This window comes from Molothrus aeneus, chromosome 4, assembly GCF_037042795.1.
Source record: "Molothrus aeneus isolate 106 chromosome 4, BPBGC_Maene_1.0, whole genome shotgun sequence".
In the NCBI taxonomy this organism is placed as follows: Eukaryota; Metazoa; Chordata; class Aves; order Passeriformes; family Icteridae; genus Molothrus; species Molothrus aeneus.
The window spans coordinates 25902497-25929426 of NC_089649.1; the positions used below are offsets into that span (position 1 = coordinate 25902497).

The 26930-nt window shown below is 41.6% G+C and overlaps 1 protein-coding gene across 1 annotated transcript in view; it reads right to left on the minus strand.

Moving 5' to 3' along the window:
* The window catches only part of MCUB (mitochondrial calcium uniporter dominant negative subunit beta), a 44820-nt gene extending 18774 nt beyond the window's left edge, over positions 1-26046 (minus strand). Inside the window, exon 1 of the mRNA XM_066549001.1 lies at positions 25893-26046. Within this exon, the coding sequence (XP_066405098.1) occupies positions 25893-25991 (99 nt within the window). The 5' untranslated portion in view covers positions 25992-26046. The remainder of the gene's footprint in view (positions 1-25892) is intronic.
* Positions 26047-26930: the final 884 nt, after the last annotated feature.

Here is a 26930-nt window from a genome sequence, read left to right on the forward strand (position 1 = left end):
AGGAAAAAAAAAAAAAGTTTGGGGAAGCCAACAGGTGTTCTAACATGTTGCATCAAATTTCTCTTGAAATAGCAGAGAAATTCATCCCTAAAACACTAACACAGAGGGACAATGTGTACTTTTGATACATCAACCAAACCACTTAGTGGAAAGCTATTAATTGTAAATTGAGAAAAAAAAAGTATATAAAATAGAATTCAAAATTACACTTAGTCCTTAAAAATTATGGATCCTGTTTCTCCCTTGCATCAGCTTTGATTTGAAGGAAGATGCAGAGTACAGGTTTGTATCAGAAGCTGTAAGAACTCCTTGTTCTGAAGAAATCTAAAGTGTCTTCACAGCACTAATAGCTTTTAAATCCCATTAGCAAGGCAGCTCTGTGTTACCTATCTCATTAACTGGAACTTCTGAATTTCCAAGTGACCTAGTATTGTCCAGGTGAAGTTTCTCAGTTCATCAGGGGCAACTCAAAGCCTTACTAACTCTGGCAAAAGAAGAATAGGAAAAAGCCCCTATAATTAATGTCCTATCTGAAGGTAGGAGTATGATGCAGAGTTATCAATGACCTGGTTTGGTTTTGGGCTTTTTTTGGTAGTGTGGTTTCCTAGATTAAGGAGAAACACAAACACACCACATGTTTGTCTACCAAAGTCAGTTTCCAGTAAGATTCACGATCATTTAATTATGCAGTTTACCAGCCACTCAGTCAGAAACAGTTAACAAGTGCTCAAAGATCCAGCAGCCTGCATTGCCTCTACTGGGACATACGATACTTTAGCACATTAGGGATGTTAATTTTAAATTAAATATGATTAGAGAGGCTACTCAAAAGTGACATTTAATATCTGCTCACTCCTGACAGCACACTTGTCTCCCTGCACCACTAAAACAAGAAGAAGGAGCAATGCTCTCCAGGAGCAAGGCTGAGCTATTCCACCTTGGTGTGTTTACCCAGTACCTTCTAACAACAATTAATTTGTACGTAAAATAGTTTTAACTAGTTTTTCTGTGCATGTTGAAAAAGTACCCCCAACCAAACAAAAAAACATTTTCCACCCTATCAATGAGGGAAGACTCATCTCCCACAGAGGTCAGCAGGTCAGCAGCAGGGTGGCCTGCACCACGGGCACTGGAGCACTGCAGATATTGCTGTGAGGAGTTCCTGCTCTCCCACAAAGCCTGAGAGCTGGCAGGGTAAGGGCACTGTGGGCACCATATTCAAAGACATGCCCTTCTTGGAATAATCAAGTTATAACAAAGGTGTTGTCAGAAACATGGAAAAGATGTGCAACCTACACTGAAAAACCATTCTTGTGTAGGAAAATGGCTTAATAAACTGCCTAATACATTTTTTGTCTTTCCTGCACTTTTCAGGCTTTTTTTCCCAGAGTCCTTTTACAAGCTCTTCCCAGTCTAATCTGCCTGTGGACAAGAACAGCACAGACTGTTCCAAGAGTCTATTATAAGAGTATATCTTTCATACCTCAGCAAAGGTACCAACTGTAACATCCATAAGAGTGAAAGAACCATGCTAACATATTCTCTACCATTTTACAGTACAGCAATTATCTTCCTGCTGCCAATGCAAGGAGGTGAGCTGGAAGTCAGACCAAGTGGTAATTCTGGTTTGTCTCACTGTCTAGACTTGGCAAAGGCATTCACATCCAAGTTTTAAGGTAGAGCAGTACCCTCAAGGTGTTTCACACTTGAGATGTTTAAGCCTGGCATCAAGCACCCTAAAGTTACCGCACACGTCAACCTCAGTCTCACATGCCTTCCAACTGAGCACTCCAAATCTGCATGCACATCATAAAATGTTGGGGTTTTCAGTTTCTAAACTTTACCTTCACACTGAAATACAGCTGTAAGACTTCCAGCAGACCACATAGCCAGCCATAACTTCCCATAATCTGTAACACATATCACTGAATGGTTGGACAAGATGATCTTGGACGTCTTTTCCAACTTGAACGCTTCTGTGAGGATGAGATTTAACAAGTTCTGTCTCATGGGTTTTGGCTTAGGACAGAGCAGGCTGTAGCACACAGAACTAGAGATTCCCATATGGACCCTTACAGGAATTTGTACAACATTCATTACCTAAAATGCTTCTCTTACCTTGGGGCCTGCAGCACTCATGGGACAAAGAGATTTGACTGGAAGTGTACAATGGTGCATCATATTTTCATATCAGTGAGAGGTACATAGAGTACTTTATGCACAGCTAATGCCTAGCTGAGGGGAACTGCAGGATGAAAAACAATGAAAGGTCTAGCTGCAAATGCCTATCACAAACAATGCTGGTGACTTCAGAGGATACACCAGAGAGCAGAGGACAAATGGAATGCAGATGTACTGGTACTCCTCAGTACGACTGAGAGTGCCACAACACCACTAGCAATATCGGAATTCATTCTTCCTCTTTTTTTGCCCCACATTTAAAATGCCATGAATAAAACTTACTCTTTTAGTTAAGGTTGAAACCTCAATAGCCGACAGGGACACAAATTAATTTGTTCCAGTAGTGCCTGAAAAAACCCCAACCAATGTCTTTGCAGTAATAAAAACTGAATGCAATCAAATATCTGATTTGATCAGCTAAACAACACACCAGAACAGCAAAGAACTCTGGCTGTTGTCAGTTTTTATCTTCCCCCATTTTTACAAGAAAAAGAATTGTGAATAAGTCTCACAACACATTAATAACATTTCTATATTTCCAGTACACAACTGCAGCCAAGACTACTTAGGACAAAACCTTATTTAAACTGCATTTACACTATTTCAGCTTAGGGTTCTCAAAAGCAACCAAAGCAACCTGCCACAGAAAGGCAGGTACACTTATTTCCACAAAAATATACTAGTTGGAGAGGAAGAACCTTTTTGTTTGGTATTGGGACATTTTGCTCTCCTGGTCAGCTATTAAATATAGCTCAGCAATCAAAACAGCAGCACAGATCAGCAAACACACCCTAAGATATTAAGGCCAGAACAGACCAGAGAGGTTGATCTTATCTGATGTGCTGCACGTGTACAGCATGGCAATTTCTTCACAAAGGTCAGCCTAAGCTGGAATTCCATTTTATTCCCCAGAAAGCATTTTTGCCTTGATGTAAAGATTTTAATAGAGGGATGTTGTGGATTCTCCATAAATCAGAGATGACAATAATGAACTAGCATAATCAAAATAGGCCAGGTGCTATATTTTTCTTCTATGAATTGAGCCAGTTGATCTGTAGAGTTTAACCTGCTTAGATTAACAACTCTCTAGCCTCAGAAATGTCTCCTGTTTTTAGGTATCTGCAGATTACAAGAAGCTACTTAGACTGATAATCTTCAGGGTTTTGTTGTAAAGTATCTTTTTATTCACTCTCGAAACAATTCTTGCAGCTTCTTTAAAGAACGCTCAAAACTTTCCAGTTTTCCAGCATTCCGAATTCCAGACTCACTAATGCTACATTGGGAGACTAATACTCCTAACTCACAGTACCCTCCCCATACTCACCTGCCCCAAAATCTTTTGAATACAACCCTACAATGGGGTTCAAATACAGCCATCACTATCCTCATGCCTCTTTCACAACAGCCACTTTATGGGACATACCTATCATTTATGTTCTCTGTTTCCAGATGGTGGAACTTAATTTTTACATCCTATAATTTTCTTTTACTTTTTTTTTAAACTGTATTGAAACAACACTACTGGGTTTGGTAGCTTACTGGAAAACCTTGGACATGTTACTGCACTTCAAAGATGGAAATAAGGACACTTAACCTAACTTCTGCTCACCTTTACATATTATACAGGATACAAAGGAATCAATTCCAGCAAGGACACAGAGTTTCCTATCAATGACCTCTCCATTAATCAGCAAAGCAACAGGTAAAACACATTGTTTGGGTAATCTGTATATTTTACCAGTAATAGTATTTTGCTCTAGACACTGAGGATACTAAACCATAAACATTGGCAGTGTAAGAGCTCTTACACAGTCACACCAAACATGCGGCAGCACTGCATTCAGTTTTTGTGCCATGCTGTTTACAAATTCAAGACATACATTTTAGGAGTTTACAGTTTAAAAAAGTTAGTAATTGGTATGCTGGGAGCCCAGTTAGGCCTTACTTGCTCCCACCTCCAGTTTGTCAGACTTCAGAATTTGAAATGAATTATTGCACCTTTCACAGCGTCAGAGATACTCCTTCACAAAAAGGAGGAAGACAGCTTTCAAGTCAATATTACAAGGACAATTGGCTTCAAGGATATAAATTAAAGATGAAATGCAACAGACACAACAGCAAAAGGTTTCACACCATGCAAACATAATGACTGCTCAAGAATCCCTTGCAATCAGAAAGAAAACACTTCTTTCTTACGGTCAAGCTGACCTGCCATCTCATACCTCTGTTACGTTATGTGTGATTACCCATTTTCTTACAAAACTGTCCAGCAGTCAGAGCTCAGCTTTTGTCAAACAGTGAATAGCTGAATTTCTTTCTGTTTTCAAATACCAAGCTGTCAGCTACAGGCAATTTCCAAGCTAATCAGTAAAATGTCTTTAGCACCATAATTTAAAAAAAACCCTCACTTTTGTTTCATAATTAACGTCCTACAAGTAAAAGCAGTGCAATCACCTGTACATGAAAAGAATCAGAAGTAAACCATTTACTCTCTTCAAAGAACTTAACGACTCAATTATTTTTCAAAGACAAGGCAGGCAAAGTCTAAAGCTCACTGTTATCTCTAGAAGATTAAAGTAACAAATCAAAGAATACTTATTCTTTATCATTCTTTATAATCATTATCCAGAGCTTCATGTTCATTGTTAAAGGTAAATGACAGGCCACATTGTAGAGATTCACACTCCTGTTCTGCCTAGAGCCAAGATAGGCCAATCCAAACCCTGAGCTATGGGAAAATGATATCAGAGGCACTTCTACAGCTATTTCATACCTATATATAGAGAGAGATCTACATCTATCTCTATATAAATAAACATATATATATGTATATATATATAGTCTTCCCGTCCATATCTTAAATTAGAAAAGCCTGAAAACCAGGTGCATTTTGGTCAGTGAACTCCCCAGTTCACTTCAGATTTCTCTTCCAGTAAGGAACAAAAATATTTTGGCCTGATTCAACTTGATCTATTTCTGTTTTGCTGCTAAACCATGCTCGTTATTTTCAGAACATTAACATTTGCATTGCATCCTCACTATCTGGAATCTGTAACTCCTGGAAATGTGGCATCCAGTTTTCCAAAAGTAGCACAGCATTATTCTTACCAACCAGGAATACATACACAGACATTAAGGCTACATTCATGGATCTCCCAAAGGGCTTTAGTACCCTAAAGATTATGTTTTTTCCTTAAAGGAGGTCTCTTACACACTCATCAGGGTGCTGAACAACTGCATATTGGGAGACATTCATCACATATCCCACCACTCATCCAAATCCATCTGACCATGGTCATCAAAACACTCAATTGACAAAAGGAAGAAAACAATCTCAACCCTTGGAGTTCCTGAACCTGCACACAAATTTCCACTCAGTCTTGAGAGATGGCAGGCACACAGGCAGTCCTTGCATTACCAACTGGGGCCCCACTGACACTTCCCACCCTCAGCTCAACATGGCATATCCTGTGGGCATGGGTGACTAGGGGAGTACCTGCAGAGAAATATAGCCTTGTTAGGTCTGTGAGCCATCCAACTTGGATGGCTTGTCCTGTGCAACTTATAATCACATCATTACAGGCTACCTGAATAGAAACATCAAGAAAAGCTGTTAAGGGACCTTTTAGCTCTGTATCAGTTTTGCACATACCTTAAATTTACACAGGACAGAGAGTTCCCACCAGGCAAGACTCACATTTTCTGGTGTTCCAGAGCAATTCAGCCCAAAAAAAGCGACACTTCAGTGAGGGCATGGTAGACAGAAAAGGGAAGGGAGTTGCTGTAGCTATAAAATGGCTCAAGCCTTCACAACATGTTACAGATCTAAAGGTACAAAATTGAGGTACATTGCTCCAGCAATGGTGTTTGGATTTTCTGTACTGTTTAAGTCTATCACAGGGAGTTCAGCAGGGCAAATGTGACCAGCATCACAACACCAACCTACAGCACCACAGCTTGCTGCTTTTCTTTCCACAGCCCCTTCTGTACCTTAGCCTTGCCTCCACACCATTCCTGTAGTGACACCTCCCTCTCACTCTCAATTTGCATTTTAATAAGCCAGAGAGCCCACCTATATTTTGCTATCACCTAAATTATACAGGTACTCTGTACAGCCTGGATTTACTCTAACAGTGCCTGGGATGTCAATAAAAATAAACTGCAAATTGTGGGGTTAGTTTCTTTGTTTCTAGACTTAACATTTGACTCTTAAGAGCAATCCAAGGTGAGCAGACCCTCTGAAATAAGGGTAAGCAACCTTTCTGCTGGAGCTCTGCAGGGCAGGATGGACAGATGCCTGGGGCAGAAAAAGAAAGGCTTCAAGGAAGCTGTTGGGAGCACTGCTGCCACTCTTCAGTAGTCCTGTAACTCTCCGTTCACCTGGTGGTGCTCACAAACATACTTCCATCTCTCCACACTCTCTCAGAATACTTTTATCCCAGATGAGACCATTTCCACATCATGTTCCTATTATCAGGATCATGAAAGCCAAGCAGGTAAGTACAATAGCACCACTTCCCTTCACTTTCTTAATCTAAAAAGTAGACCCATGTTTAAGAAATCAGATAGGAAACAGCTGACCTCAACTGCTGTGTTTCCAGTTGTTGGTACTTACTCAATTTTATTATTAACATAACAATCTCTTCTGAAAAATTTAAAAAATGAGATTCAACCTGCAGACCACAGGGTCAGGCAGTTAAGCTGTAGCAATTCACCCACCACCATGTATTTTTTATAATACATGTTGTAAGTAGTTAGTCTACTTACTTTTTCTTTTTCTTTCTCCAAAGAAAAATACCATGAAAAGCAATAGCCAGATGAGAGATTTGGACATATCAAAATTCTTTAAAAACCACAAATTCATTTTGCATATAATGCATTTCTCAGAAATGATACAAAATGCAAATGATACTGAAATTTCTTAAGTGAAATGCTTCAGCCCAGAAGCTGCCTGCCACTTCTCTGATAGCTATTTCTTTGTCGTTATCAGGTAAGTTGTTTTGACAGTTTCACTTCTGTGTTGACTATAAATCTGTGAACATTTCATGGATGACTGAACTGGAACAACTATCAACAATATCCATCAGCTTGGAGCATGAAAATTTAGCCATGGTCCAATAGCTAACTGCAAACCTGTATGAGTCAAAGTGCTGAAAACCTGTATTTATTTTACACTGTGTAATTAATTTGGATTTTATAAAGTAACTGTAAACTACCTGACTAAATTAACAATGTATTTCATGAGCTGCATTTAAACAAAAAGGAAACAGCTCAAATGTAGAAAAGAGGAAGGAAGAGCTTTCTGAAAATTAAACTGGAACAAGAGCAAAAACTCTTACAGGTCTCCATGGAGTGCTGCTTCCTTACACCAAACCATTAGCTTTAGTTCACGTTGCTGTTTAGTTCCTGCCATGGAAAAAGTCACACTCCTGTCTCAGTACAGGCGATGCCTGAGGAGCAGCTGCTCTGGTAGCTCCTGCACTTCCAGCCTGTGACAGAGAGCAGCTGATTGACACCTGCCAAGGAACGATAAAGGAGTGCCCTTAGACAACCCTCTGCAGCTCCTCACTCCACATTCTCTGAAAGATGCCTCTGCTTGAACAGCCTGACCCTACGTGGCAATCACAGCTGGCATCTGAAATATGAGATGGAACGAGCACCTGGCATCTTGGTCCTTTCCACGGCTTTATTTGCAACTGCTGGGTGTTCAGGCACAGACAGCAAAGAGCACCTCTGCACAGGACATAACAGCTGCCAGTATCTGCAGCTCAACAACACAGCAGTGAGCCTGCCAAAAGATGTTTTAGAAAAAACTGCTTTGCAGAACAGGGGAAGGTTGGAGGCAGGAAATATATTCTTATCTTTAGAGAACTTCCAGCTAATTTGATTATATGTCTCTGTTTCACAGTATAATTGACTATCTCTGAATCTCAGACAAGTGCTGCAGGCAGGGAAGAACAATTAACTTCTTTATGAGCTTTGAAAAACCAACACAGTTTAAATAATTTAAGCTACTTAAAAATTAACTGCAAAGGATGAGAAGAGAGTGAGGAGTTTGTCAGGTTTACGTATCAGCATTTGTCTGTAGGACCTAAGACAGCACAGTTAACTCTAGATGAACACTAGATTCAAATAACGCTGACAGCTAATGTGACTAACGTCATGGGATGAAGCCAGGCTCAACAGATACCTCTAATCACCCTAAAAAGACAAGATATTCATTGCTACATATTTACTAGATATCCATCTAGGAAGTCACACACAGGATACTCCCAAGTTTCCTTTTCAGACATAGCCCCAACTACATGCAGAGTTCTTTTTTTTGGTGTATGTGCTTATACCTCTCATGCTTGTTAGATTTATGAACCCCAACAGCCACTGCTTAGGCAAGTTATACATATTTAATTCTTACATTTTTCCTCATAAATTAATCTATACAGCTTCTACCAATTTACTGCTTCAGAGTTCTCTTCAAAGACCACTGTCTTTATGACATGAACACTAATATAATATTTCAACTCCTGTAGTACCAACACTCTTCTTCTCTTGTTCCCTGAAACAATTCCTCCTACACATGCAATACAACTATACTATTTCCTACCACCCTAGCATATTCACAGGGATTCCTCACTTAAAACCTTTATTCAGGAGTGCCAAAATTCAGTGGGTTTCCTCACAAGGAGATGGGGAAGAGCATGGCAAAGGTTTTACATTCCTCTTTTTCTTTTGACCAGCAATTTTTTGTCTAGTGCTGAGATAATGCCAAGTGAAATGGAGTATCAAGTGACTTCAAGTTTAATTTATTACAACAAAAATTACAAAATAAACCCTATGTTAATCTCAATAAATAATCTCACATTTTAGGTGTCTTTCAGATTCTCTCTCAACTTCTATGCCATGTGATTTCAGTGGGACACAAAAGGAATTTACAGTTATTAATCTCTTTTATCAAATGGCTCTGTTTTCAGCACCAGTGAGACAGCACAGTCTGGAAAAAAACCAAAACCTGCAGCCACTTCAGAAACCATCTTGTGTTCTGCCTATGCAAAACATAAGGTACACATAAGCACAGTCTCTCTATTCAGCAGCAGCTGCAGGGTGATGTTGGCAGCTGCGTTAAGGCAAAGCAAGTGTTGCTCCACTGCTGCTGCTCTTCCCCTTCCATGTAACACAGATTCTGGTCCTCTGCAGGCACATTAAGGACTGCAGTCCAGAGGGAAAAGCCAGTGACCATAAGGGGGGCTGGGAAGGAGGACAACATCAAATGAAGCCATCAAACTCAGGACCATACCTGCAAAAGTCACGTATGACACAGAGAGAGGCCTTGAGTGATCAACACAAATTCAAAACTTGGCCCTATACCAGCCACTGTGAAGAAAATGATCTCTACCCCACATGAAACCAGCTGTGCTACACCAACTCTATAGCTCAAGCAGAAACTTGTTTTCTGGTGATTCTCAATAAATACTCAATGTATTCTAGTTTCTTTCTTAAAGGAACTGGACATTAACTGTCCTTGCTCAAGAAGCAGGACACTTTGCAGCCACTTCCCTGGGAACCTATGATCCATGCATGGTTTATTACCTCATTACAGCGATGGCTGAAGAAAAATGAGACTCTAAGAGCTGTCTGCTGCTGGTAAATATTTAACTACCAGAGCCACGCCAACAGACTTCTCAGCTTGATTCTCCTTTAATTTACTTCAGAATCATGCTTTCCTCATCCCTTATGGCCTGAAGCAGAGAGTGTATCATATTTAGCACCTTTCTCCCCAAGGATGTGAACAAAGCCTACTAATATATTACGATAGCATTTATTCTGAAATGAACTTCAGTCACTCCTATATCTCCAGATAAAGAATCATCTGAATGTTTGCTCTACACTTGTTGCTTTATGAGCTTCAGCTTCACAGATTAGAAAAACTTTTCCCAACTATTAACAGAGGGAGAGAACCATGCTTAGCCTCAAAAATTGTTTGAAGGAGACAAGAGGGGTGGCATTTCACAGTTATGGATGAAGTGTTGTCCAGCTGGGCATAGACCAGGGTGAGGAAGGGCAGATGTGGAAAAAGTCATCAGGCAATGCCAGGGCCCAGTAGCTAGAGGAAAGACAAGTATCCAGCGCAGAGCAGCCGCAACCTTTCCACCATTCTGAGGATGCAAGACAAGTCCTGGCCACTCTCTGTTCCAGCTTCCAGGCCCACAGCTCCTCCACACAGCAAGAACTGCAGGAACAAGGCACCTCCTTCTCTAAGGAGTTTGAATGATAGTGGCTGTCATTCCAACTATCACTTCTCTCTCTCTCTTTTTTATCTCTTCAGCCTGTTAGAATTACATTTAGCATATCCAGATGTCCTTAGGAAAAAGAGTCAGTTGAATCCTCTAAAGCTCTGGTACTCAGGTCAGCATTCAAAACTGAAAGGAAATCACTGAAGCAGCTCACAGAAAAAAACAGCCAGTAAAAAAACCCTAAAGCTGGAGTCACAGCGTCCTAACTAATATGTAAATCTATTTGTTAAGAAAATTGACTACATTCATAAGGATTAGAATGCTACACAGGCATCAGATCCAAAGGGCCAATAGGAAATACACTTCTGGACACATCTGTGAGTCCAAACAACATTGCAATTTCTTTTTATGCCTTTTATGTGCCACTGCAAAGATAGCGTTAGCGTTCAGAAACACAATCACAAGAGCGATTATATGTTGGTGCTTTTATTAAGAGCTCTGGGTGTCAGGGGTATTCAACCCAAATCTGACTCTGACCATACATTTGGGATGAACATCTTTTATATTCTATTGTTATGTAACTTTCATGTTAATTATTAAACTTATATTGTTCTATTGTATACACAGATTTCAGCCAAGCATGGCTTCTCATGGCTCCCCCTTAAATTTCTAACATAGTTTCTCATTATTCTTCTTATGATTATACAATTATATTTAATTACTAAACAATCATCACATCTAACAATTATATCATTTATCATACTGCTTACACAGGTGCAATGATCTGGCAAAACACAAAGCCTAACATTTTCAGAGTCTATCTTTAACATTTTCCAGGGCTCCACTATCAATAGGACAAAGCAGATATCTTTCATAGCTCTGATTTTCAGCAAAAAGCTCTAGTTAGACTGTTTTCAGCAGAGAAAAGTTGATAGCTTTAGTTTTTTTAATGAGGATTTCAAAGATCATTTATTTCTCTAATTCCAGCTCAACTGTCACCAGCACCATTATAAGAAGAGTAATGCCAGGACTGCACTCCCAAATATACCTTCAGATCTATGGCAAGCAGCAGGTCTCATTATTATACCAGCTGCTTTATTTCTGTATTCCACTAAAAATATGAGACTCACACAGCAGGCATTTTATGAGCATGAGTTAAATTTGCTTTAGCATTACTAACAACAAAACAAACGATTATGTTGCATTTGGCAGTGGGCAAGGAAAAATAGCTTCCAGTTTGACCTCTGTCCCTTCTACAAAGTAGACATCAGCATCCCATGGTGCTGGTGCAAACAGAAGTGCTATGGCTAGGGCTGCAGGCCATGCTGGCAGGCTGGCACTGAGTCCCCATCAGCCCCCAGCTCCTCACTCACACAGCTCTGCACTGAACAAAAACTGAGAGCCACTACCGCATGTAGGGGCAAGATACTGCCAATTAACTGACTGGCAGCATCTTTCTTCTTTGAGAGACAGCACCTCTGGCTTCCACTAAGCACCCATCAGAATTCTTAACCTCTGCCTTAGAAAAGAAAAAGACAATTTGACTTGCCAAAAGAAAACCTGACATGCTATTCTTGACAAGCTGCTCACCTGGATTCACAGCATCGCTGAATACATGTGGTTAATGTCCAACTGGCTGAACAGTGCATTTAGCTCTTGCCTCTGTAATTAAGAACTTAAAGATGCAGTTATGTATTTTTAAAATATTTTCACATTAGCTCTGCTAAGGCACTGTAAGCATTAAAAAGCACTTACTGATATAGCTATCATCAGGAAACATATCTGCAAAGACAAAGGGTATATTTCTGTGTGAGTGTCTTAGCTATTACTGCTGGCTCAAAAGTATCTAATTAAAAAAATCCACTAAACTTTTTTTCCCCATTAATTAAAGTCATTAGCTGCAATACAGAAAGTGATAAATGAATAGACATGGAATACGTTTCCCAGAGAAGTTATGGATGCCCCATCCCTGGAAGTGTTCAAGGCCAGGCTGGAAGGGGCTCTGAGCAACCTGGTCTAGTGGAAGGTGTCACTGTCCATGTCACAGGAGTCAGAACTAGATGATCCTTGAGGTCCCTTCCAACCCAAACCATTATATGAATCTATGATGATAATATGCTATTCTAAGTAATTTAAGCGTAGAACTTTCAAAGTAAACAAATAATGTCTCCTGCTTGTCAAAGTGGCCACAAAAAAGATTTGTAGTATAGTTATAGCAGCAAAGCCTCTTAGCAAAGCAATAGTTCATATGTACAAAACAGGTAAATAATTACACTGATTGTTTTTCCTTCAAACTAAGATTAACACCAGTTCCTTGGCTTTTTTCCAAATCTAGGACTTTGAGTGTTTGTTACATGTTTCAAAAGGTATAAATTTCACATTTTTTTATTTATAATAAATCATGCTAGTACAATTTATTGACTTCTGTTATGCAGGAGAGGCTGAACACTAAAATTGAAAGTATTTTTAATTTTTGAATGAGACCAAAAATACTTTGACAGAAAATACCTGAAAAAATACCAAAGCAATAATCAAACTTCCTTTGTTGTAAAATCCATTTGATGCTGAAACCCATTCCCTTCTGAAAAAACACCATTCACATTCAGCCAAGTCAATCTTTAACTTAGGTCACTACTGCTGACCAAGTTAAAAAAATCAAATTAAAAAAGTCCAATCCCAAAGAGTAAAATATATCCATTGGCAAGTCATTGACACACACACACACTCCAAATCTATTTATGTCAGCCCTTCTGTCATTGCTTGTTTACAGGACAAGGATCTCAGTTTTTATAAAAGAATGTATTATCCTTTGATTGTGAAAGAGCTTGGAAAAAACCCCACTACTCAAATTGACCTCAAAGGATCAAATCTCAGTGGAAGGCCAGTACAAAGAACCACAGTATCTTATTTAGCAGATAAGTGCCTAAAGTTTCTGAGAAGCTATGACATTAAAGAAAAATACGCACACACAAAATATTCAAGGAGCTGTTTGCCATCAAGTGACTGAAAGCGGACACAGACAACATCCATCGGCAGAAATACAGAGAGGAAAAAGGTTTCTGTACCTTATAACCTGCTTTGGTTTAAGAAATTTTTATTTTTTGTTTCTGTTACCTTGGAAATTTGTCACTTGGACAAAAAGCTGCATCCTGAGGCAAGAGCCTCAAACAAGCTCTGGCTCACTGCTCTCTTCCCCAGCCAGTGACTAGGTGCACATACATGCCCCCCACACAACACAGAAGGGTTTCTGGTCCAGGTGCACCATCACACTGAGAGGCTGCACACTGCTTCCAGGTTCACAGCTAGCCTCTCCATATGGACAGCTTTTTCTGGATACTGCAGCCCACTCAGAACAAGACACAATGAAAAGCATAATCATGCCCACAGAGCCCAATCTGCATATCCAAGACCATCTGCAATACAAAAGCAGATACCCAGGACTATTCCATCTCACCATCCTTCTCAGCAAAATGGAGAAAATGGCATTAGCCAGGCTCTCAGACTGTCTTGTTGCTTTGTTGTCAGGAAGAAAGACAGTGGGAGCTGACCTGAGTTCCCCACAGCCACACAGTAAAAGGATCCTCGTAAATCTTTCTCACATTATAAAACTTCTTGAGAAGAATGCAGTCTGCAGAAGCTACAGCAACCTATTGAGTCCTAAAGGCCTTTATTATGAGCCTTTTCCCAGAGTAAAAAATATTGTCTGGATGGCTTATTAAAAGTCTACAAAATTAGAAAAAATACCTGATCAACAAAAAGTAAGGAATAGAGACTCATAACCACCTTGGCAACATGTCACCTTGGAAGAAAGTACAAGGGAAAATCAAAGTCTCTTTGATACCACAGAATTTCAGTGGGATACAGTTTCTCAGTGTTCCAGTTCCAAGAAAGAGGATTTCATATGGATAAATAAACATTATAAAAAAACTCTTTCCTCACCTGAGACTGATAAGTATCTGTAGGTTGTTTCCTCCTTATGTTTATTTTCTTTTACTCTCTGAATGAGTGAAACTCAGTTTAAGCCCTATTGCCATGTTTACCTGTTGCTGCTGCAGGCTCTGAGGCAACATGCAAACACTACTGAAATTTAAACAAAAGTATTAAATAACACTATCAAAAATAACTTAAACAAGAAGGGATAGTCTGAATAGTTAGTTCTGCACTGGTCAGGGGTTATAAATACCACAAAGTGCATGTTACAGTAGACAGAGCATACTACAACCAACCAGCAAAAACGTAGGTGAACTGCTCAGTAAATATTGATAGTCTGGGCTAAACATAAGAGTCCATTAATTCTGTGTTTTTACAACTGCCTTGGAGTAAGCGTTGTTCCACATTTCTCTCTCTCTGAATATGTGCTGTTTGGCTTCAAACATATTTCCCTCAAGTCACACACACACTGGATTTTTCTGCTTCCATCAGTGCAGGGCAGACAGGGAGAGGAGTATGAAAGCAGGGAACAAAACCAAAGTTCCTCCAACTGCAGCTTCCTCCTGAAGAGGATCCCTTGAGAAGACCAAAAAGCACATCATGACCCCAGCACAGGCTGAGCAAGCAGCACTGCAGGGGTGTGACCTCACCCCTGAGCAAGGCTTTGAGCTGCCCTGGAGTGAAAGAGCAGTGAGGTGCCTGGAGCAGGAGCTGGAGGCACACTGAGGGCCAGCTGCAGTGGGCTGGGCTGTTTCTGTGGGCAGCAATGCTAAGTGTGATAAACTGGCATAGGGATTTTTTTTAATTTTAAATGACACACACTTTAACTTCTACAACAGCAAGGGAGGCCCTATGACATCAGCAGACAACTGATTTAAATAGAATATGTGACCTGCCAGCCTAGTTTTGAGTCTGGCTGCAGATAAAATAAAAAAACAGCAGATAAGGTGGATCCCCTGTTGGCTCCAGGCCTAGGAATAGCTGCTGGCTGACTCCCAGAACTTTGCATTGCTTGTGCATATGGAGTATTTCAAATTTGTGCCATGGAAATACATTATTATTATTATTGTCTTGCACACTTGCAGGTAAGATTAACTTGTGCCACGGCAGCATGCACTGACCTATGAACCAGCACATTGCTCCCAGTTCCTTCTAGTGGGTCTTGCTGGTCTGACTGCTGCCACAGGGTGCTGTGGAATTTTCTTAAGAGTTCAAGTCCTTGAGCTGGGGAATTACTCACCCAAAATCTAGAATCAGAGGCACCACAAAGGTCAAAAGCAGTATCTTGGGGACATTTGAATTCTAAATGTCATATGACATTCAAAGCTTTTAGCAGTATATCAATACTCTACATGGGCTTTTTTTTTAACCTGTTAATAGCTTTTCATAGCTTCTACCTTATTATGTACCTTTATGCAGTTACTTCTTTTATTAGCTATGAGTATTCCTAAGTTCCACAAAATCTTTTTTATCACACATCAAGAAAAGAATTAACAACTGATAGTTAATGCCAAGTGAGACAAGAAGAGCTGTAATTGTTAGCAGTAGAGAATCCGGTTACAAGGTCTTTCTTCCCAACAACCCAGAGCTGTATTTGTATTAGAATGCCAGTGAGATCACAGTTTTCATCTGCTGCCTCAGTGGGATCCCCCAAAACAGTCGCATCCCTGTTCATGAGAAAAGCTGACATGGCTATTCCAGAAGGAGAAGTAACCAGGAACTCACAAGGAAACAAGCTACAGATTGTGCAGCATTATGAAATGCTGAAGAATGGCACCACTGTGAGGGTTTGCACAGATTAGAGTTGGATCAGGGTCTGATCTATAGCAAAAGAGATGCACTTTACACTTCCACTGCCATGCAGAACAGCTTGGGGTCAGTACTCCAAGGAGCATGCATGGTTTAATAGGTATAACTCAGTTTTAGAGCCTGGGTTATTTGACATCTCTTTAAATTACTCCAGCTCAGTTGTATTTCCAGTGTGCTTAAAGCCACAGGGCACTGCACGACCAAGCCTGAAACATCAGCCTTCAAACTGCAATCTTCTAAGTATGCCTGATTTCATTTTACCAGAAAGGCTACAAACACTGAGTACACACCTTCAGCTTCTGACAGAAGCACACAGATATAAGTATAAATTATATTTTCATATCCTTTAGCCTATCAAACTCTATGGCATCAGATAAATAATGTTACTGAAAATCGCTATAATAAAAAATACTGAAGAATGATCTCACACCCAAGAGATTAAAATGGAAAAAAAGACAGACAATTCAGTTCAGAAAATTTCAGTCCCTGCAAATGAAATTTGGACTAGCCTCAGCTCTGCAAAAAATAATAGTGTTACCTGCCTCACAAAAAAACCCCTTTTGACTGAAATCCACTGCAGCTACCTGAGAAAGTGTACCAGTCAGAACTGACTGCAAAAGATGCTGCTGTGGTACCAATGCCTGGGAACATATTCTGGAAGAATCTTGTCTCAAAATTTTTATTATAATTTTCTTTGTTTAAGTGAATTTCAACTCATCCTACAGCAGGTCATTTCCCAAGTCAACCGAGGGCAAAATCCCCAGGAACCTCCCCATTTTCAGCCCTCACTGCCTCTGTGTGGGGCACCTTTAGCAAGGCTTAAGCCTTGCAGTATTATAGTAAACAGATTATGGCTTTAAAACACTTTTCAAAACCAACCTTTGGCAAACTGCCAAAAGGTGTGCCACCAACACATGTAACCTGATGCCTTAATAGTTCAGGACCCATCTGGAAGCAGTTTTTGGGAAAGCACTTGTAGGAACCCAGGATACTGCCAGCAGCACCTAAGATTAAAAGAGAATGCGTGAATTAAAAGCAAAGTCCCATCTAACAGTCCCATCTAAAATGATTCAACCCTACACTGTATTTGGTTACTGAGCACAAAAGCTCCTCACCAAAGAGCTCCAAGGACTTGATTCAGTTTTCCTGTTTCAACACAGCTGTGGCCATCCAGCAGACAAATGAAAATGGGAAGGCAGGAAAGACCTACTCACCCTCTGGCTGCAGAAAAAAGTGATTGTTCAAGATCACTATTTGCTGTGTCTGCATTCCCTCCCTTCCCAAATTTAAGAGACTTCCTGCCTTTAGTTAAAAATACTAGCATGTGTATTGCTCTGGAAAAGTATTTACAGAGCTGCGGGAAGTCCTGATCTCAGCATGAGCTTTAAAAACTGAGTCTGTCTTTTAAGAAACTGGCAGCTTCCTGGTAGTTTTATCTGGAATTTTCAAATTCTGAAAAGCTGGATTGAGAGGAGGAGAGGGGCCAATAAATTGAAATGTATCCACTGAGAAGCAAAGATAAGCTCCTCACTTTGCCATTTCATAAATATCTCTTCTACCTAAAGCACATCAGCTATGCAGATCAGATACACAGCTCTTACAATACAACTGTGAAAAGCAGCTGCCTTTAAGTTCCAACTGTTTTATCTATGTTAAAAGTGTCATGTATTTACCTGAGCCACTGATCAAGATCCTTGACTTCCAACATTAGGCTGGCTCAGTATCACCTGCCTTAGGTCCAGCATTCAGGTCAGCAAGACCACTAACTTCAACTTCTCACATAGCATTTCTTTATTACAGATATATAGCTTCTATTTGGTTTATATTTTTGTATTGTAAAGAATTCTTTAAGCTTATTTCCTTGTCTAGGGAAGGGCAGAGACAGTATCTGTAGGAAACAAAGCTGAACTACTTTGTGGTTATGCACTGGGCTTGCCACCTTCTCAAAACACTTTTAGACAGTCCAGCCCATCTTTACTGCAATTAACCTGTTAAAATCACATACCTCAGGCTAGCCAAAACCTGTGCCCCACTCCCCGATGAATCATCACCTCAGTTCCCAGCCTCTGCCTAGCTCAGCCTGGAGATTATCCCACAGCTACAGCCACCCTCCCTCCATCCCTGTCAGTGCATCAGGGGCCACAGCTACAAACCCACCCCCGTGCTAGGTCTGCCCCTGGATCAGGAACCCTGTGCTGGCCATGTCCTCCCTGAGGGACTCCAGCCTACAGGCGCTGGCTGGGGAGCACCTCAGGCCACAAAGGCCCCTAGAAGAGTGAAAATGCTTCTGTGCCTCAGGGGCCTGGCACCTTTATGCTTCTATTTAGAGCAAACACATAAAGGTGTTTTACAAAAGCATTCCTACCACAGATAGCACAGTGGAAAATGCTCACAGCTGTGCAGTCACAGGCAGAGAGCAGCCGGTTCAAACAGCAAGTACAGAGTATAAATAACAAACAGTTTTCATGAGAAGGTGCAGAGAGGGTCAGGTCAGGCCCTAGAAAAGAGAAACCTCGAACAAACCCATAGGAATGTTGTTCTGTGAACAGGATGGCACAAGCACTTCAAGCACAACCAGTGACCACACTGCACAAATAACACTCATCTTGGAGCAGAAGACTGGAACAGGTTGCCCACAGAGGCTATGGACTCTCCCTCACTGGAGACATTCAAGAACCATCTGGACGCAATTCTGAGCCATGTGCTCAAGAATGTCCCTTGTTGAGCAAGGAGGCTGGACCAGATGACCCCCTGTGGTACCTTCCAACCTTTAACATTCTGTGATCTTTTCCTCACCACAGCACTCTGGCCAAAGTGATATCCTCGTGATATATGGAGTTTGATTTGCCAGGAAGAAAAGCAATGTAATTTTTCTTCCACTCTGGCAAACATACAATACACTTAAGGATGCTTCTGTGATCTCTAAATCAATTTGTAGTCTCTTTAGTTTTAGGTAACAATGGAAGATGCTGGGAAGCTGAAATTGCTGTCTACTTTGCAGATAAACAAAATACTTCTTAAAAGAAGACAGTTTATTTCTCTCCATCTGACAGGAATGTGAGGACTGAAGTAATTTTGATCAAAAATGATGAGATAGTAAATGTGAAAACAACTGCTTCAAAACTGTTTTCAAGTTGTTCTAAATCTGAAGGAAAAAAGTAAATTATATCTTGCCTGTGTATAACATACTCAATTTTTCTGTCCCTTTGAAGATGCACTGCCTGTGCTCATGATGATAAATTCAACTTTGCTAAAGGTATAAATGCCACATTTATAGAGTAAACATCTTTCTTCCATTTCCATTTGAAGAAGTACTGAGTATTTCCTGATCACTAAGGGGAGGTTGTGCTTGCCAGTCCTCATCACACAGGCACAAAGCCTTTTGTTTATCCATGCCCTGACTGCTGACAGCTGACAGTGGCCTGCCTACACCCAGCCTCACTTGAACAAAGGAGAATTAGTTCATCCTTAGTAGGCAGGCAGCCAAACAATGTTCATTTTAACTTCTCTTCTTCAGCTGCTGTGCTACAGAGTCATTCTGACATAAGGGATTTATTTCCCTAGCAATGGACCTGATCTTCAGAGTACAGATCCATGCTTTCCCAACATCTGGATGGCAGGAATTTCTAAGGACCCAGGACTCAGGCATGAGCTGAGAATGGAACATGTTACAACAAATAACCTGCAGGCCTGAAAATTGTCCTCCTCCCAGCCTCCCTATGCAAGTTCACAGAACAAACAGTTAACTTCAATTTTTGCTGGGCTGCTTAGATCTGCTCTGAGATACAGAAACAACAAAGGGAGTCATCATATGAATGGCAGAAATGACCTTATAAAAAGCCACCTCTTTCCTATGCAAACCTAATGACCAGGTTATTATTCAGTATCCTGAGAACAAGACAGAGAATGAGACAGAAACACAGAGAACCTGCCTTTCCCTTTCATCTTTCTCGAAAAGAGCAAAAGAGATAAGAAACCAACCCAGAGCAAGAGCTGCTGATACATGCCCTTAACAGACACTTAGTTAACATCATATTATAAAAAGGCACAGGAGTGACCATGAAACATCTCAGAAGAGTTTAGTGCCTTCTCAGATGTAAGGACTTCCCCACCATGAGCCACCCAATGAGAAATTCACCTTTGATGCTGTTTTCTAAGAACGTCTACAGGATGAAGATGATCCTAAAGAGAGCAAGCCCAACTCAAGCACAGCTACTCCACTCATTTTTCTTCAATCATTCTGCCTCAGTGGCAAGGGGGAACTGAAAATTTTGCTGTTTAACTAGATATTGAGAACAGGTGTGCTGTTTGCTTCCTCTCTGATGCCAAAAGTCTCACAGTGTAAGGAGGACTTCCAGAGGAGAAAGCCTCAGTACAAAAAAAGCAAAAACCAAAACACAAACAAACATCTCTATTTCACTTTCCCTCTTCTCCTATCCCTTCAGAAATTAAGATATTATAAACTCTAGGACAAGGTCTACATTTTTGCCCTATAAGCTTTCAAACACCAAAATGTAAAAAAAAAAAAAAAAAAAAAAAAAATCGAAAGTGCCTCATAGTCTCATATTCAACTTTGTTGACAAACAAGGTTTGTCAACAGCCTTAAGTGCTCAGCACTTCAGTGATTTGTGGTAAATCTTCAGAGCATCTCAGACACTTGCAAAGCAATTTTCTCAGACATCCTCTAGAGGTTTAGTATTATTTTTTTTGCAGGTATAAAGATTGTGGGTGAAGTCTTTTAGCACACTTGCTAAGAGCACTCAAAGGAACAGCGCCAGACTTAGCTTCATCTCATGAGCAACAAAAAACTTATAATTACAGCATTGTTTGTAAGATCACAGCATCCACTGCAAATAAAATCACAGCATCATTTTCTGTCATCTATTTTACTAATCATGGAGCACCCAATACAGGTGGGTCACATGACTATTTCTATCCCCATTCTAAATTAAATATTTTTTTGAAAGTCACTATCAACAGGAAGTCATATAAATTTTCATTTTCCTTTACAACAAACCTATTGAATATATTTGAAGTAATGCACTTCTCAAACTTTGGGAAGCACAGTCTGTACTCTACACTCCTATATCATGTATGAGAAAGCTCTTCAAGAAATCTGTTTAAAAATTACACAGATTTTGCTACGGACAATAATGTTAGACCAGCATTTCAGTTTTCGTTACATTTCCTGCAGTACCACACAGCCTTGACTTAGCACACAAAAGTTCTAACTTCCTTAGCCTTGTGATGCTGAAGAAAATGACAACATTCTTTCCAGCCTTCCCAGAGCTGGTTTTCATTTCCTTTCCTTAGGAACTGCCATATTCACACAACCACCAAAGACACACATCTGCTGACACTCAGATTAGGCAAAAAAAGCAACACTGTGCAAGAAAAGCTGATTTGATCTACACATTTCAATTAGCTGCTTTTATGTCAATTGCCCCACTGGAAAACAACACCAAGAATTTGAAGTCTCACTGTTGATGTGTGTTTCAAACCCTGAGTGAGGCTGGTTTTTAGAAATTTCCCAAACCTCTAAGGGAATGAGTGTCTTGCAGGTAATTGTATGCGCACATACAAGAGTATCTCACAGCCCACTATGTAACTACAGCATCTGGACTGGGGAGAGAAGGCACAGCAAAACAGTTCATGCGAGTATCTGCAGAAGTACAAAGAGAGATTAATTTCTGTGCTATGTATCACATCTCTCCCCAAAAGTGTATTTATCAGGGAAAATAGAGCCATCTCCCAGCTGCCAGGCGAGCAGAGACAACAGCAAATGTCTAGCAGCCATTCCCAATGCCACCCTGTTATTCTGGCACAGACATAGCAGCAAAGTCAAAAAAATGAACTTGCTGAGACGGGAAAATTTTTTGCAGCAGAAGCACCAGAGATCTTCTAAATAGGTTTTTCTAAGACATTCAGAAATTAGTATTTGAAAGAGTGAACAGTGCTCCCATAAAGAAACAATTCAGCAGTTTTTGTTTTTGTTGATATATGCCGGTATGAGCAGGAGGTTTTTGTTTAGGAAAGACGATTTGGATCAACAAGCTAACTTTTGTTGCACCAGGCTTTCAAAGCAGAGGAAAGACAAGGGAAAACACGCCCAGTGGCCATAAATTACTCCCAGTTCTTGGCTCCAATTAGATATCAATTGCTGAAAATAAAAAGTAGGGACTCAAACCACATTTCTGTGAAATATTTGGCTGCACAAGACATTCAATGACAATCTGTTCCTCTGTACTTGCCTGGGATGTCCTGGGGTTGCTGTTTGTCAGAATATCTTAGAAATCCCAGCAGTAGGTCATATGCAAAAGAGAAGGAGGCAAAATTAAAAACCTCCATGGAAATATCCTGTGGCTATTAAGGACCCATTCAGATCCTTGCTTATAAGACTGTATAAAACTGACGGACAAACTGGACAGGTGTAATGCTAGGAGAATTATGGTGATTTGAGAGTAAGAATTACTATAAAAACTAACAGGAAGGAGAGGAAAAAAGTTCAAGCTAGTCTGAGGAACTGGGTAGTCAAAAACTTACCAGCTGAAAGCACTGAAAAAAATATTTTTTGACAGATATGGATGACGTTGGGAACTGACCAAAAAAAGCACCCCAAAACAAAACCCTCACTACTCTGCTTTTTGCAGATAAACCCAATGACTCTCCTACTGGCTGCAGTTTGCAGCTAGGAAGAAAATTCCCCTCAGCAACAAGCATATGCAATATCCCAATCAAGGAAGAAAATAAATCCATAATGTTTTTCACAGAAACCTTTGCAATTTGCTCTTGCCAGCTTACACACAATCTTTCCCCTTGCCAATATATTCCAGAGGCACAGTTTTAAGAGAATTTTGCACATAGAAATGGAATGCATTCTGAATTAATGATGCTAAATAAAGGTACATTTTTAAAACAATTCATGTTTTGCCATTTTACTTCCCTCACTAATACTTGCTCAAAGCAAGCCCTGCCTTTTGCAGAGGAAATGTCACAATTCCAGCACCTTCACACAGGACAGAAGCAGTTTTAGCACAACACAGGGCTATGTGACTGCAAAGAAACCTGGTTTTAAGCTAAGAAAAACCCTGTAACCCAGACTTCTTCATTTTCCACGGTTGCCACCCATCCTGAGCGATGCAGGCATGCTGGTAAAGATCTCCATAGCACAGACTAAACTAGAAATTTCACTTACGTGAATGGCCATAAAAAGAAACACAATTTTAGACCAGAAGGATTCAGCACTATAGAGAAACTAACTAGGAACATCTGAAACAAAAAAATTAAATTAAGTCCAGTCCCTTCAATGTTTCCTGGCTTAGAAGGTTTATGAATTAAAAAAAAAAAACAAACAAAAACCACCAACAAACTCCCCAGCAATTAAAAGCCCTGATTCTGTATTAACAAATGCATTCTCCACTGAGATATGGTGAGGGGAGATGTTCCTCACAGAGAGCAGTGCAAGCAGGGCATTTCTTTCAGCGTGAGCTGCAGGAGTTAAAACACGCAAGTCAAGAGGAAGCAAAAGAGTTGGCAACCTTTAGGCTTTACCACATGCAAAATAACTGCAGAATTACAAATCTGGGACTCTAGCAAAATGAACTGCAGCCTTTGGGGAACAAAATTATGTGTAATAAGAATGCCTGGCCAAAGAATACAGTATAATATGCTTCAATTATTTTGAAAAACTGCCTATGCTGGTAAGCCTTTTTCTCTTTTGCACATAGCCTGCTGTCCAGATTTCTCACACATTCTTGTCAAAGCACCAATCCCAGGACATCTCAGGCAGCTAGAGCCTGTCTAACAACTAACCACTTTAAATACAGAAAGACCCACCTAACAAAAACTTCAATTTTACAACATTCAGAATTTGTATAAGCATCCCTCTGAAAGGCAAAGCAGCTAATGACAGCTTTAGGAAGAGCTGTAGTTCTCATTTAAAAGCGGAGCTGAGAAGCTAATGATTAAGAATACAGCTCCTTAGGACAGCAATCCCTGCTGTAATCTTGTAAACCTGAAAAAATTACATTGAATTAGCAATAATGGCTTGTTTATCTCCACAGCTGTGTATTTATTAGCCAAAAACACAGCACACAAACACACTGTGCATTCACACACCTGCCCATCAACACCTGAGTACTTGCAGTATGTGATGACCAAGTGCACATCCTACAACCTGGGGTAGTTACTGAAATACCACCTCCAGCTTTAGGAGTGGAAACTCCAGTCAAGGCCCCAAAAGGCACATGAGCGGACTGATTCCCATCACAAAACACAGCATGAAGCAAGCTGCAGAGACCATAAAAAGTATTGTATATTAATTTGTTCCAAACATTTTCACTTATTAAATAAACCAAATCTTGTATTAAATACTTCTCCCAATTAGATTTTTCCTTGACATTACAACATCTCTCTGCTTCACCTATTTGATGCAAGAATTTAATTCCCAATGCATGTCACTGTCGTCCCATCCCACAAAGTAACAGACACGATCATTTTTTGCTCTTTCTTACTATGACAGTGGTGCCAAAGTAAGAGCTTTTCCTCCTCCACCTCCTCCTTCTCCTCTCATTTTTGGTGTCTCTTCTTAAAGCTTTATCAGCTTTCAGTCTCGATTTAGAGCCTGAGAAAAGCACGAAGCTTGTCTGCCAAGCAGTACCCTGGAGAAGTCAGAGGTGGCAAGCTGAATAGTTAGTGTCAGTGTGAGCTGAATGACAGTGTAAACGCTCTCAGCCATGTAAAAGGTGTTTTCAGCACCCCCTGCTAAGACCTCAGACGATTAAGGAGGCTAAGTCAATATTTATCTTAAATTCCCTACTTAGATGTCCTCGTATACAGCCATGAGAAAGCAAAGAAGGGCTATTCGCATTAAGTGATGTGGGGCAAATTAATGCAATGGAATTTTTTAATAGGCTTTTCGAATAGTTTGAGAAAGAAAAATATTGGGGAAAAGTAGAAAGTTCATTTCGTACAACTCCACTCCACCCACTGCCGCAGGTTTTGAGACACGGGTTGTGGAAGCTGCTCAGTAAGAAGCGCCAGCTCGCCCTGGACTTCCTTCTGTCACACACACCCACACCCCAGCAACTTCCTTGCTATGGGAGGGCCCCGGACACAGGGACGGGTTCTGTCCTGTTCCATCACAGCAGTACTTCCAGACATACACACGGCATATCTACTGTTAAGAACTTTAAAAAAGGATTGAACTGCCTCCTCTCCCAGCAATTAGGAGTCGCTCAGGACTCTTAATATCACACCACGCGCCAGCAGATCTTTAAATCCATCGTGCGTCTGTTTGCCTTTATTGTTCCTAACCACAGAACCTCTGGGACTTCTGAAAGCCCGGAGAAGCTCAAGGCAGGAGGACTTCAGCACTTCACCTACAGGGCAGCAGCACCGCGACAGCCCGCAAGCGAAACTTTTTTTGCACTGGCGTTTTACTCCTCGCTGTTTACAGAGCAGCCCGTGAGTCACCCGGGGCAGAGCCCCCGGCTCCTGCCGCCCGTGAGTCACCGCGCCCCGCCGGGCACGGCCCGGGGCGAGCGAGGGGAGCGGCGGAGCCGCGCAGCCAGGGGGGCCCCAGCCCGGCCGGGGGGACACCTGCCCCAAGTCCCCAAGTTCCGTCCCCCTGCGCCCCTGCCGCACCCCGGGGCAGAGGCGGGCGAGGCGCCAGCAGCCGTGAGGGGCAATTCCGCCTCTTCCCGCCTCTGTTCCGCGGGGATCCTCGCCCGCTCCCCGTCTTACCTGAGGCGCCGAGGGCGGCGGGCAGCCATCCCGCCTGCCGAGCAGCCCCGGGAGCTGCCGCCTGCCGCTGCGCAGCGCCCTGCCCAGCCCCGCCAGCATGGTCCCGCACCTCCGCCTGCTCCTGCCCCGGCGGGCTCCGGCCCCTGCGGCCTGAGCCTCGGGCCAGGCAGCGCCGCTGCCGCGCTGGGCGTGGGCGAACCCGAGCGCAGGGAGGGAGGACGGCTCCGCTGGCGGCCGGGGCGGTGTGTGCGCCTTCCCTCGGCCCCTTCCCGCCCGCCGCCGGAGGGGCCGGGCCGGGCTGTGCCGCTCCCGCCGTCCCGCGGCTCGGGCGGTCCCCGGCGGCGGCGATGCGCTGCTGCCCCGCCGGGAGCTGCTCTCGGCCCGCCGTGCCCAACGCACCGCCCTTTGCTTACAGGTGCTGGCACCCCTCCTCCGCGTCGTTCTTCTTATAACTGAAACAGGTTTGCTATTAAAAAATACTGAAATGGGCATTAATGCCTGTCTTACCAGAACATATGGCTCTTCTGTCGCCGAGTATTGCCTTTTTTTATTTTTTTCGAGGAACGGGACTATCGCTGCTCCTGGGTCTCAGTGAAATAAACGCATTCAGGTGCCACAGAAACGAACAGCAAAGCAACGGAGCACGCTCTCGTAGTTAGTCAGTTTCTGTCAGAGTTTTGTTTACAGCAGTAGAGCAATTAGCAAGGCTCAGTGTTTTCCTGTTCAGTCATTTGTTGGCTATCACCTCCATGCCCGCAAGCACAGGTTTTCGTGTTCAGTACAAACTGCTGAAGCACATCGGACCCTCGGCACTGCATCAGGCAAACGTACCGGGAAGCTTTGTTGTATTCCTCTGCTTTCTCCACCCTTGATGGTGTTCCTCTAAAGCAATGCTGCACAAAACAAAACCTTCCCTGAGGATGAGGAAAGGATTTTAGAAAATGGGCTGCGGTAGAGCTGAAAGTGTCACCGTCGTGGAAAAACTCTGCAACTGCACCCTTGATGGCTCAAGGGGACTAAATAAGTCCCCACTTGCGT